Genomic DNA, 14,744 nt, shown 5'->3' with positions numbered 1-14,744 from the left:
GTGTGAAGGAGCCCAGAGTGCCTGTCTGAAGCACGTCATGCAGGATGAGACCACTAGAGGCAGCACAGGCCTTCCCACATGCAGGGCCCAGGCTAGACCTTCCATTCTTACCTAGCCCGCTTAAAGTTTTCAAGAAGGAGTAAAAGCTGGGAAGTACAATCAACAGTTCAGTACTGAAGTGTTGATGTTTCTGGTCTTTACCAAAACATAATGAGAAAATATTTGCCACTTTTCTTATTACTAGTCTTCCAGTATGAATTCTTTAAAATTTTCTTTTTTTATTTGACTTTTAAATGAACTATTTGTTGCTCAAAAGAATGAAAATACTGGTAACACTTCTAGACAGATGTAAAGTTTTCCTTTCCATTTTATTGTTCTTATTTGAGTAGGATACTTAGGTTGGTTTTTGTAAAAAAGTAGCAAAAAGTGACAAGTTTCAACTAGTGCTACTTCCAAATTCATTGCAATATTTTTGACTCACTGATAATTAAGATTAATATTTCCTTTGTTTTTTTTTTCATCTTTTGGTTGCTGCCTCCATTGGTGCACAGACAGGAACTCAAACTAGTAAGGAATTATTATAATACATCTGCTTAATGTTATCAATCCTCAGTACTATTTATACCTTTGAAGGCATTTAGGAAGTTTCCACACTCATGTGTGAAACTCCACTACATTTATTCCAGTGATGGCTTATGGCCTGTATAACATGGAGCCTCGATAGAAGAACATGTAGAGTATCTCCTGGTGGCCCATTCTCTAAAGAGCGAATTGAAGTAGCTAAGTTCCTGACTGTAACAATGTTTAAGTAACTACAGGTTAGATTACTTGCCCTGATTGTGTCATTGAGTGTGTCTCTTGAAACTCTCTTTTTGTTCTCACTTCCTCTATAGTTCCGTTTCTATGCTCCTTTCAATGCAACATTTGTTACCCTCCTATTAGTGACCTGCTAAGAACTGAGGATACAGAAAGTAAAGACATAGCAGCTGCTGCCAAAAAGTTCATGGTGTAAGCCCCAGATGTCACATGATGGTTTCGTCATTACTTGGAACTGCTTACTTTCCTGGTCACTGAGAAATGACTAAGTCCACACATAGGAGCCATAAAAGTGCCATAATAACAGTGAACATGTTCTCCATATGTCTTCCTGTGTCCTCTAGAGCCTGGCACAGTGTGGATGGAGCACTTAGCAGGCAGTCAATAAATAACTGTTGAATAAGCGATTGTACAACATAGTGAAAAGGGCAAGACGTGAGGAGCTGTATATATTTATGTCTAAGGCTAACGTAGGAGGAAATTTAATTCTTTAGTCTCTGGACAATCAGAGCAGTCAGAATTCATTCGAATCACTATATTCAGATGTAGGAAAGCAGTTGGGAACGACTATCCTTAATGTTAAATATTCTTCTACAGGCTTATTCCTGCTCTAATATATATAGAGAGACCTAATAAATTGATTTCCTTTGACAGAGGACTAGTAGAAAATGAGAGTAAGCAAAAACCAGAAGTTTGAATTTAACAAAATAAACCATTTTAATAGAAGTGAAAATTACATGAAGAAAGACCAAAGATGGGAAAATCAAAATAAAAGCACTTAAAGCCTGAAGCTGCAGGCAGATAAATTTACCTAAAAGTATCTCTGTGTCACTGTAAACCTGGAAAGTAATATTTAAGTATTGCACAAAAATCCAAAGCAAATTGGAAAAATTCAGGTGCCAATATGCATAATTCAGAGAAAAAACAATTTTTTTTTCCTTGAGAGAGGGTCTTACTCTATTACCCAGGCTGGAGTGTAGTGGTGCTATCACAGCACACTGTAACCTTAACCTTCGGGGCTCAAGCGATCCTCCCCTGTTAGCCTCCTAAGTAGCTGGGAATACAGGCAGCATCACTGTACCTGGCTAATGTTTGTTTGTTTGTTTTCAGAGATGGGGTCTCCCTATGTTGCTCAGGCTGGTTTTGAACTCCTAGCCTCAAGCAATCCTCCTGCCTTGGACTTCCAAAGTGCTGGGATTACAGGTATGAGCCACCGTGCCTGGCCTAAATTAAATTTTTAAAGAAAACAAGCCTTCGTGTTTTTATCAAGTAACTAAAGGAAGAAACACGAACCAAAAAAACCCACCAAGCTGTAGTTAGGAAATTTTCTTTAGAAGAGAAAGAGAAGAGAGAGAAGAAAGTAAAACAGAAAGATGTCAAGAAAGAAATAAAAATATTGGAAGATATAAAAAAGCTAAATATTAATAGTCAAAATGAGTAAAACTGTTTATAAAATCTAGCAAAAAAATACTCTAAACAAATTAGACTCAACGTAATTGCCAAACAACCGATAAAAAAGCTGAATTTACAGAATTACATAATAAAAGATGTCTTTTCTTTAAATAAGAAGGAATAGGAAAAATAACTCAAGTTTATAGCTAGGTGCTGATGAAAAGTCTATTGACAATAGTCAGTATGCTTATCAGTGAATCCCAACAGTTGATAATATAAAATTGGGTAAGCATCGAGCATTTTCATTAAAAATATCAGAATACCCAAAAGTGCCGCTATTTGGACAGGTAGTAGAGTTAGGAGACAGGTATTCTACCACGTAAAAAACAACTGCAAATAAGCATAAAACAAATTGTAAGCAAACATACTTTTATGTACCACAGGAAAATGAGAAAGGTTAGAAGGTGTGAGTCGCGAGATGAGTCGTTCACATACTGGAGTTGACTGAATCAATATGATTTTTCTCATGTTTGCAGGAGATTAAAAATGGGACAAGATAATTCCCATAAACATTTGGAGATGAAAATAATTAAAGTAAAAACATATAATTAAATATGTTTAGAGGAGGTGGCAATATGGATTGATGGCTCTGCCTGTCATCTATGATCTTTAAGATTGAAGCCTCACCTGGCAATGAAAAATAATTCTGTTACCACTTAAGGTTACGGTGAGAAATCTTGTGTGGGTAAAGCATACGGAATTCAACAAATGCTTGTTCCCGTCATTTTCCTTTCTCTACACTTACAGGATTTTACATATTTTAAATATCTTAAACATAATACAATATACCACTTGAAAAATAAATGGAGAAACTAACCTTTATTGAGTACCTACAATGAACCTGGAACTATGCTAAGTAGTTTAATATGATGATGAAGTTTTTATTAGTTTATGAAGTTTACTTAAATAAGATATAAAAATACTATTATCACAAAGCACAGGAGAATGCAGCAAGTACCATGCTCTTCCCTGGGTCTAGTTATATCTCTGTCTTGAATTAATGTTGTAACCTCAGGTAAGTCACTTAACATCTTTAGATTTCAGTTTTCTTATCCATAAAATGGGAGACTTATACTAAATAGACTCTAAGTTGCCTTCCAGTATTAAAATTATATGCACAGTTTACTGTTAACTAGGTTAGGAAACCTACTTAAATCTTTCATTTCAGATGCTCTGAAAGAATTCCTAATTGGAAAATAAACTGCTATTACTTCAGGAAATATATATCATTTTTGCTTTATGGTTAAAACAGCTGTTTTGCAGAAAATGTGTACACACACTGCACTAAACATTGACTTAAGACTGTACATACAAAAAATATCATGTAACACTCAGCTTTAATTGCATCTCTTACTCTCCAAATGAAATTCAGCAATCATGCAAAGTAGAAACTCTTGTTGAAGTTTTCTAAATTGTGAGATACAATGTTATCACAATTTAAAAAGAATAAAAGCAAAAGCAACCATTATTATGCAGATGACTTGCCTACAAATACACAATTTGATTAGCTAAACAGTACATGCTTCAGAGGAGGCAGCAGAAAACCATGATCCAGTCATTTGAGGACTACATCCTCCACCCCCAAAGTTACTATTCCTTTGTTTTATTTTTAATTCTTTGAGGACCATGGGATGGGAATGGGGAGGAAATTGCAGCATTCAGAGTTAGTTGAAAGAACAGGAAAAAAAATCATCAGAGTGCTTCAGTGATCCTCATATACATAGCAAGAGGGCCTCAGATTAAATCCGATTTCTGAGGTACTGTGAGAAAAACCACAGCATGAGCTCTTTCTCTGTAGTTCCCTTAATTCCTTCCTAATTCTCCAAATTCTATAAACTTAAAAATTGCTTGGATATGGCTTTGAAAAAAGTGGTTCAAATTTGTTAAAATCACCAAACAATTATTTATCGACCACTGTGTTCACGTATGGAAAGACAATAGTGTGCATTTGAGAAAAAGTATAAGGATGTATATAAAAGTTTTCAAAAATAAAAATATAAAACTGTCTTTTTGTAGACTGATAATTTGTAGTACCATAATGGATGGCTGTATAAGAAAAATACTATAATTAGCAATCTAATAGGAATCTTTAAAAATAACTTTAAATAAATAACAGAATAATGAGTATTTTTAGAACACTGACTAGTCATTCTACAGTACAATTTCTAAAATATCAAAAGGTTGCATTTATAGCAGTACTAGCAAGGAAATGCACTATTAATACACTTTCAGCCTTTGCCTCACCTAGAATATGGTATTTAAAATAAAACCCAGAACAACAAAAAAACCCTCTGCTAAGTGCCACTTAAAATCATAACCTTTAATAAAACCCTAAAATAGCTTGAACAATTTGCATAATTGCAGGGAACAACATTTTTCATCTCTATGTAGCACTTTTTCTCACAAAAGAAGCTGGAGATGTGGAGACCCATGACCAAGACAGGCAGTCCACAGTAAGTCTGGAACAGCCCCACTTTATTTCCACTGAAATTAAAAATACCACTTTCTCTTCATCACAGAGAAAGGGGAATCCAGCAATAGCCACAATTTGGAGAACATCAGTCTTTCTATCTCTTTGGCTAGGTATCTTCACACTAAAGCATCCTGAGGCAAGGAATATGCAGAAGGAGATGGCGAAAGGGGGAGAGGAATAGGCAACATGTTCAGAGAAAGAATTATGCAGTAGTTCACCTGCTGTTGTCACGTTCAAGACATGGAGAGGCGCGGCTGCAACAGAATAGATACTTTAGCACAGAGAAGGAACAGATAAAGTGAAATATAAGGAAGGAACTCAGAAGTGAGTTCTTATTTATACACCAATACCGTATTCATTGAAAACAAATGGAAATCCAAATGAGATACAGCTCGAGAAGAGCAAGGTATGGGGGCTTTGTGGCAACTCCCAGTTTAGAGAACTGGGGATGTTATAAAATCACTGGATATGGGTTTTTAACCTTGGTCAACATTGGCTTGTGAGGGCGTTTAACAAAGTCTGAGTGTCCAAGAAGCTACAGAAACATCAAGGGTTATTATGATGAAAAACATAAAGTCTTTGATTTGATGGACACAGTTTTGACGCAAAGGTTTTTGTTTTATACATTTAATACTTTAAAAATAATGATAACTTTTTGGGCTATCACAGAAGAAATGCAAAAAGAAAAGGCACAATTTAAAGTATAGATCAACAACAAACAGTAGCATAAACTATAAGGCAGGGTAGATAATATCAATTACCTACTAGAGTATAGCAAAAAAAAGCTATGCAAACAAAGTCTTGGTGCTTTTGTCAATACTTCATTTCCTGCTTTAGAGATTGCTGTCTTCCTCATTGGTCATAATGTCTAATCTCACATTATACTTCTACCTTTCACTCCTCTTCTAGTTATGAGTCTGCTCTTCCGTAAAACCCTCCATAAGCTTTCACAAGATTCTCTTGTGTTTTCAACCCTAATGACATACAAAAGTATACATGCTTAATGGACCAGAAATCCAACCTTACTAAACACTTGTTTTGCTACTTATTATGAAAAAACTTTCCTCATCTAAAAGAATTTACCTTCATGTATCTAAAAAAAAAAACCCTAGGGTGTTGTGAAATACATGAATAACTAACTTAACTGCTGTACATATTAGATAAACATTAATATTGTCAAGTGAGAGCCTTGACTTCCTTGCATTTCAAATATCCCATTATTTGAGAGAATATCTTCAAGATGATTTTTAAAATAGACTTTATTTTTGGAGCAATTTTAGGTAAACATGCCTTCAATATGTTTTTATGAAAAGAAGTTCTTTAAAAGACAACCTTATAGACCTCCAGTTAATGTATGACTGTGTAGGACATTTTAATGAATTGACATTTAATTGTTGGCATTTGACTGTAATTAAGCACTACAAAAACCAAAGACCTTTGGAATAACAATATTTAAGAAGACTTACAAAGCTAGCTACTGCTAAGAATTGTGTCTTACATCTTCTAATTCCTTATGCACTTATGAAATGAAGAAGAATTGTAAAATTAAAATTCTGGCCCAAGATTATGTTGTTATGATCATGACTAGGATACTAGAAATAACTGTTGATTAGAGTCATTGTGAATCTGAAGACAACATTTTAAAATAAACAGCAAATATTAGTCTTCTTTTGCCAGGTATTTGCTGTGTGTATTGAGCAGAACAGATTTTTTAATACTGATACTGATTTTTTAATTGCTGATACCTATTGTTCTCTAGTTATGAACATTAGTCACTGGAAACATAAAATAGAGGTAAAATAAAATCACCAATACTGCTTATTGGTAGAAACGGTGTCTTCTATTAATGTAAAATCCCTTTATTAAATTTAAGAGAACATTATATGTACAAATCAGTGGCATGTGCATAAAAAACTAACTTTATTATCACCTCTATCAAAATATCTGTTTTTTGGCTGGGCACGGTGGTTCACGCCTATAAAGCCAACACTTTGGGAGTCCAAGGCAGGTGAATCACCTGAGGTCAGGTATTCCAGACCAGCCTGGCTAACATGGCGAACCCTGTCTCTACCAAAAATACAAAAAATTAGCTGGGCATGGTGGTGCACACCTGTAGTATCAGCTACTCAGGAAGCCGAGGCAGGAGAATCACTTGAACCCGGGAGGTGGAGGTTGCAGTGAGCCGAGATTGTGCCACCACACTCCAGCCTGGGTGACAGAGTAAGACTTCGTCTCCTTTTTTTTCCTTACATTTTGGGTAGATCTTGAAGTGGCTTAAGAATCCACCCAATTAAGTAAAGAAAAACTAAGTTCTTCAAAAAAAAAAAAAATCTAATGCTACTATTTAGGAACCTGGTGTATAATGAATAAAATTACAAAAAAATCTTGCTACATGACATGGTATGATGAGTGTTACTCATATACATTAATATCGTGGTAGCTTTCAAATACCAGGAAACTCAGAATCATTGAGTTTTCAATAGCAATAACCCATTCTGTTAGAGTCATCAAATGCATTTTGTTTGTTGAAACACTAGAGACACTAATAGAGAATAATTTGCCTGAATAAAAATAACAGTAAGTCAAACGTTACTATTGTGAATTGAACCACATTGACGCTGCCATTTAGAGGAGTCATAATACATTTTGCTTAATGGATTTGCAATTTGTGAAAGATCTGGAACATGTGTATGGGGATTGTACAAATACTAATAGCTATAATCTATTGAGCACTTATTATTTCCAGGCAAAGTGCTAATTATTTAAAAAGCATTTAGTTATTAAAGCTCCCCTATGGGATCAATAATAGAACACTCATCTTATAGATAAGGAAACTGAAACTCAGAGATTTTTATATAACTTGTGCCTGATGTCACATATGAGTGTCAGTCTCAGGATTTAATTCTGACAGGTCTGACTCCAAAGCACACTATTAACCAGGATGTTTCTCTCTCTTTACAGATTAAGTGTCTTCCAACTTTAAATAACAACATATAGTGTGTTTCCTAAAGGCAGAGGCTAGATGTTACTTAGCTTTTTTCTTAGTACCTGGCACAATGTCAGGTAATTTGTAGAATTACACAAATGTGTGAAGAATGAATACATAAGTGAATGGAAGAAATAAAGAACATTTGAGAGAACTAGGTATACCTTAATTAACTAGGTCTCTGTAATAACCAAAGCCTTATTAAGCAAAGTTTTTCCTAACAGTTTATATAAAACATCTATACTATTGGCGCTTGTAGACAGTATCAATGCCAGGCCTCCAAATAATTGGTCTGGGTTGAGGCCTGGGCACTAGTTTGTTTTTTTGGAGATGGAGTCTCACTCTGTCACCCAGTCTGGAGTGCAGTGGTGCAGTCTAGGCTCACTGTAACCACCACCTCCCGGGTTCAAGTGATTCTTCTGCCTCACCCTCCTGAGTAGCTGGGATTACAGGCGTGCGCCACCACGCCCAGCTAATTTTTGTATTTTTAGTAGAGATGGGTTTCACCATGTTGTTCAGGCTGGTCTCAAACCCCTGACCTCATGATCCGTCCACCTCAGCCTCCCAGAGGGCTGGGATTATAGGCGTGAGCCACTGCGCCTGGCCAGCACTAGTATTTTTTAAAGCTCCTAGGTGATTCTAATGCACAGCAAAAGTTGAGAATTATCCAGAGTCAGTATTAAATGCTTGAGATTCATAGGAAAACTGTTTTATTAAAGACTATGAATTTAAAGATCTTTATCTTAACACTTAATTCATCTTTAACTACTGGATGCTGTTGGTTCATCATAAGTAATGCACCATAATTACTTATAGGTGTATCTAGTTGTACACAATTGGGGTGTAATTGAGGTACTTAGACTATTGTACTGCCCTTCAGTAATGAAAGAACTTCTTTTAAAAGTTCCTTTTTCAAAATATAAATGATTTATTTTGAAAACTGAAGTATTGGCATGCACAGATTCTTGTGTAAATTCAGTTATTATTAGTCAATTACATTTTACCTAAAACCATCTCATCACTTTGTAGGCTGCATATGAACTTTAAACACCTCATTATGATTTCTAGATTCTTCTCTATGATCCTACAATACTCTACATCCAGGTCTTTTTCCTTCTTACCACTGTGAAGAAGTTCATTAGCAGAATGCAATGTTGTATTTTTTTAGTAATTTATAGCTTTTTTTTTTTTTTAAAAAAAAGTAAGTAAATTTGAATGAAGTGTAATTTGTTTTTTATTCTCATGAATAACTCTTGCATCAGGAACTAGCCTCTACTTATTTAACAAGGAAAAGAGTATTAGGATTGTTTTCAATAACTATATAACTTATGTTATTATATGAACCTTTACTTAGTGTAAGATTAGCTGAAGAAGTCTAAAATGTTTAACTAAAATATCTTGGAACTCTTTCCTGAATAAAGAATATTTTAGAATAATAAAAATAAGAAAGGATCTACTTTTCAATATAGTTCTGGGATTTATGGATAAGGATTTGGGGATAATAATTAAAACCAAAATATTGCATTTTGATATATAGAATATAAATAGGGCTTTAAAAATAATTAAGTAAAAAATAGAAATTTTATATATAATTATGATATTACTATATTATTGCAAACTACTAATATGTAAGGAACAAATTGGAAGAGTGTTACAATTTAAAACTCCTTAAAGAATTTATATTCCACATAATTGAACACCTTAAGAACAACTTTAAGTACGTTTGAAAGTATGACTCAAACTCCTATTTTTTAATGAGTTAATAAAAACAGGCAGCATTGCTTCAATGGTGGTGTGTATACTCTCTGAATGACTTTAAAAAGATAACTGAGAACCTGACTGGTTGCATTCAAATTTCCTTTTTGTTTATATCCCTTCTTCAAACAATGTATAAACTCCTCTATATATTTGTGTGATTCAAGCTTCTGTAACATTATTTTAAATGCATTAGCATCTGAGAAAGGCATTTATTTCATTGAACCAATCAGCTAATCTTAATAAATAGAAACTTTCTAGAAATCAAATGACTCAGCCCCTCTTTTTAAGATGCCTTAAAGACAGTACGTGAATAGTAGGAAGGCCACTAGGATATTCCAGTTAGGTAGCAAGCTGTTTGACGCAATTCTACTAGTTGTTTTAAAACAATAGTCAGTTTTTTTAATGCTGAATTCAATCTTTTTTGCTGGTTTGTTGGTGTAGATATAGAGTCCATGTTGGATAAAGCAATGTTATTTACAAGTTTAAACAAAGGACACCTACACTGTAAAGCTAGCCACCAGCTAAAGCTACTGGACAAAGCTGTTATTTTCACTCCCATCTCTTTTTACCTCTTAATCAGGATACATAATATTGATTTACTCACCCTGAATGAATAGGACTAGAAGAAAGAGCCACGTTGTCTAAGTTCTCAGTACCCCAGCTTAGGCGATAAGAATTCCTTTCTGCCTCCTTGGCTAGAGTTGACACCTAAACACAAAGAACACTGGATTGAATAAACACATTTTGCTTCAATTAAAGTAAAATATAACAAAATATAAAAAGTGGCATCACTGGAAAGTGGTATAACCTAGAAAACTTTCACTTAAAAATATAAAACCAATGTATTTACAATGAATCTTTTAAAATGCATTCTCTTTTAAACTGCATTATTTAAATAGATTATATAAGATTATATTCGTGTAATTGTCTTTGAAGACAGTAGGTATCCATCTATTTCCCTATACCCAATCCACCAAAAGTGATAAAATCATAACTAAAATTAAAATATTCCAGAATAAACTTTAAGCCTTTCTCATAGCTAACAATTTTAAATATTGAAAGATATAACTTAACCTGTACCATTCATCTTATACCTTAAATGCATCCTACTTCACTTTTTCCTTTAATGGAGATTTTATTTTAAAAATATAATGTTCATATATAATCTCCACAGAAGAATTCAGTATAGCTGAAGAAATAAGCAATATGCTTTTTCAGAAAAACACTGCTCATTGAAAAAATCTAGTGAACATTTTTCATGTTTTAGGAAAACCCTCAAATCTCTTATCCTAGCTTCTCAACTGAATTGGGAATGATTTTGGGGGATTAAAAACTTTCTCAGGACATTTCTAACATCCAATAATGTTAAAAAGCTCTCCAGAAAGCAAAGACATGAAGGCAAAATGTCACATACCTGGTGACTGGGAATCACAACTGAGTCATCCATCACGGCACTGTCCCTCAGGTAGGAGGCATGGCTCAGAGTGTGAGACCTGTCGGAACTGAAGGATCGAAGGCTGGTAGGTTGGCAGGAGGCCATGGCATATACCAACAGCGGTAGCAGGGTTGGGATGACAAAATGATGAGCCGAGCAGGAGAGTGAAAAAAGCGTGCTATTAGCTAACAGGGCAACTTCCAGGGGGACACAAGTCTCTGTGTTGTCCTACCTTTTTGTCCAACAGCTGAACTAACACATCCTTTGACAGGTTCCTACCGCTCAATGGCAAGAGCACAAGGGAATCCAGAAGTTAAAATTTGATACTCCTAATCTGATTCATTTTCTTCCCAGAAATGTTCGAAACCAGCAACTGTAGTTTATTACTGCCAGTACAAGAAATTCACACAGGAAATAATTCCAGGATAGATTGCTTAAATCTGTGCTAAATGTTAATCTCTCTGCAACTAAGAAAAATATAAGGAGGAAAGTAGATGGCCCTCAAAGAGAAGAACAAAATGAAAGCCCAGTTTCATTTTGGCTCATTATTTTCCGTTCTCTCTCTATGCCTCTTTCTCCTCCTCTCTAAACTGTGAATGACTGAATGTTGGTGCATTCCCCTGGAAGGTACAGAGTGAAATGAACTGTGGCCAGATGCATGCTTCCTGCGGAAGTGGAGTTCCTCTTGTTTGTCTCTGGTGACTCCAACAATGCTATTATTTCAAACGAGAGCACTGTCCCCTTTGCATGTCCTGTGTGTGGTGACTGAAGCACCAGAGTGTTGGTTGCCGTGGTGATGAGATGCATGAGCACAAGAAACTGTTTCTAAGCTCCAGCCCAGAACACAGACACACCTGCCAGCACAAAGACAAATTGCCAATGGCCACCGACCAAAAATGAGGTTTGGCTTCAAAATGGGATTTAGGCCTTGATAAACCATGCATAACATTTTTGAAAAATCTGAATTTCAAAGTTCTAAATTACACACTGAAATGTAATAGGTAAAACTTGACATTTGCATAGATGCAATCTCATTCCTTTTAAATCAGTTTGTAAAATCAAATGACAGATTGGTATCTTAAATAAGCTATATTTTATACACTGATTTTAGTTCAAGTATTAAAGATTTGTGTTCAAAATATTAGCCCAAAGCCCATAAGGGAAAAAAAAGAGATAGGCAAGCTTTCACAATATTTATAGAAGCAAACTTTCATTTACTTTTAGCTAGTAGGTGTTTGGCCAGTGAAGCACTGTAGAATTATGGACTAAATGTTAAATTAGCATATTTATTAGTAGAAACTATCTTTATTTTGCAAGTATATTTAATTTTGTAAGCCATGTACTATCACATCTATGAGGTGTCATCATAGCCCGCATCAGTTGTCTTTGAGGAAATCATCACTTTGTAGGTAATTCATAGTAATCCAGGACCTTCTCCTTCTTATTTTACATGTAGGTATATTCCCAAAAAAAGTCTTAAAGGGTAAACGACATGAATAAAAAGAGTTGATTGTCTGATCCTTGCATTTACACATACATAAATCTGTGTTTATAATAGAACAAAATCTAAATATAACTTGACAATTAACTATTTTATGTTATGTAGGCTCTTGGAGAAGATGTAGGCTCTTGGAGAAGATTGAGGCTCTTGACAGAGCCTTAGTAATTTCAACAACAAGAGTTTTAGCTCCAGCAATTGGAGGCTACTTATATTACAGATGGTTTTACATTTAGCTTTTGATAGGGGATTAGATTATTGGGAAAAGGGTTAATCTCAGCAAAAGCTTGTCTCAGCTGGTGGAATGGATAATTTGTTTTCCTGCTGTAAATCACAAAGATAGCTAAGATCCACTCGGATGTGTTTTGTACCAGGTGGCACGAGATCAGCAATTCTTTTTTTTTTTTTTTTTTGAGATGGAGTCTCGCTCTGTCGCCCAGGCCGGAGTGCAGTGGCACGATCTTGGCTCACTGCAAGCTCTGCCTCCCAGGTTCACCATTCTCCTGCCTCAGCCTCCCGAGTAGTTGGGACTACAGGCGCCTGCCACCACGCCCGGCTAATTTTTTTGTATTTTTAGTAGAGACAGGGTTTCACCGTGTTAGCCAGGATGGTCTCGATCTCCTGACCTCATGATCCGCCCACCTCGGCCTCCCAAAGTGTTGGGATTATAGGCGTGAGCCACTGCACCCGGGCTAGATCAGCAGCTCTTAAATTCTATTCACCTTCATTTTGTTTTGAATTTGGCTAAGGAAGGGAAAATAGTAGAGGAGCCAACCTCTTCTACTTCTAATACGGCTTGTCTATGGGCTCAATGGTCTTCTGGAATAGCAGAAACACCGGTCTCAAGGGAAAATGAAAATTTAGCTTGAATGAGAACAAACTGAATGGTAAATAATGGTACCTCAAATAAAACCTTGTGATGTGGCTGCCAGATTGCAAAGGTCTAAACTTTGAAAGAATCAATCAGATCTCAATTGCCACTGTCAAGGAGTGACTATGGCTAAGTAGACAAGTCTGTCTACTTCAGGAATGTGGTATTAAAGAGCCCATTGGGCTATGAAAGTAAAGTCGCACTTTGCAATCAGTACATCAGTCATACAAGTGAAATTTTGATATCCATTTAGTTGATACCCGAGTCTATCTCTCAATTGGTTTTGTACTGAGAGGAACAGAGAGGTGTTGGTGTTTTTTGTCTTTCCTAAAACCCCAACAGGAAAGAAATACAGAGGGATAAGAAGAGAAAGAAGGAGACAAAGTGATATATAACCACAAAAAATTGATTAGAGAGAGAAAGATATTAGGATATGTACACAAACAGTGAGAAAAGTTGGACAGAGAGAGGGAGCAACAATGAATAAGTCAAAACCATATATAGAAGTGTCTCTACCTTTCTATGGGCTGTATTCTAGCCTCCTCTACTTACTTACTACCTTCTGAAATACTAATTGGTTGTTTAATCAATGTGTATCATTTCTAACTGCTTTTTGAAAAATGATGTCATATAATCTACTTAAATGAAATAAAGATGGACTATTCATTCCAACACCAGAGAAGTTATTCTCTCTAAAAGAATATTCTCTCTAAAATAATAATAACTAAAGAATTATTCTCACTAAAATAATATAACCAGCACGACAAAGGTCTGGAATAATTTAAGCCCTTGGATCAGAAATTGTTAACTCTGATTTAAGACATTAAAAACAAGTTTAAATATTTTCCAATACAGTTGCCAATTTTTAATTAAGTCAATGGTTCTGCTATTCAGTTAATAAATGTATAATAACATAGCCATAGAAGTGTAAAGTTTTACTTGCTGTTCATCTAGGGGATGTACTAGGGGTTTTGTTATGGTCTTAGTTTATACTTTTTATTTTACTATGGTACAGCTGCTTTACGGACACATAATAGGTGGTATGAAAGTGTAATTTTATTGAAAAGTATAATAATTACTATCTTGGTAAACGGTAATATTTATTAAACATTCAATTAATGGAGTGGCAAACTTTACTGAACGAGTAGAAATCCACAATTTTCAATAAATTTGCTTTAAGACATGAAGAAGCTTCTGTGGTTCATTATTATTTAGTATTTTACATTGAATTTGGAAAGCATTTTTAATTTGTAAGCTACAATAAAATAAAACAGATGCAAAATGCAACTAATCATAACTTGGTTGTATTTGTATTTAATGTACATTAAATTGTATGTATTTGTATTCTTCCATATCTATGCATATTTTAGGCATCAGAATATTTTTTCTATCTTCTCCAACTACACATAGGCTAATTGGGGTTGTTTGGGGAAAGCCATGCTAATGTGTTATCAA

At 35.0% G+C, this 14,744-nt stretch overlaps 1 protein-coding gene across 50 annotated transcripts in view; it reads right to left on the bottom strand.

Annotated features, from left to right (window-relative positions):
- Positions 1–14,744, bottom strand: part of ANK2 (ankyrin 2) — a 683,028-nt gene that overhangs the window by 54,724 nt on the left and 613,560 nt on the right. For 44 of the 50 annotated variants that reach the window (XM_063663998.1, XM_063664003.1, XM_063664006.1 and 41 more), the window contains 2 exons: positions 10,900–11,002; positions 10,090–10,193 (listed from right to left, as the gene is read on the bottom strand). In XM_063663998.1, coding sequence (XP_063520068.1) covers positions 10,090–10,193; positions 10,900–11,002 — 207 coding nt within the window. Of the gene's footprint in view, positions 1–4,959; positions 4,996–10,089; positions 10,194–10,899; positions 11,003–14,744 lie in introns of all 50 variants that reach the window. The other 6 variants (XM_063663999.1, XM_063664014.1, XM_063664022.1 and 3 more) reach the window with 2 other exon arrangements.

Source organism: Pongo pygmaeus, chromosome 3, assembly GCF_028885625.2.
Source record: "Pongo pygmaeus isolate AG05252 chromosome 3, NHGRI_mPonPyg2-v2.0_pri, whole genome shotgun sequence".
In the NCBI taxonomy this organism is placed as follows: Eukaryota; Metazoa; Chordata; class Mammalia; order Primates; family Hominidae; genus Pongo; species Pongo pygmaeus.
This window is presented reverse-complemented; position numbering and strand designations above follow the sequence as displayed.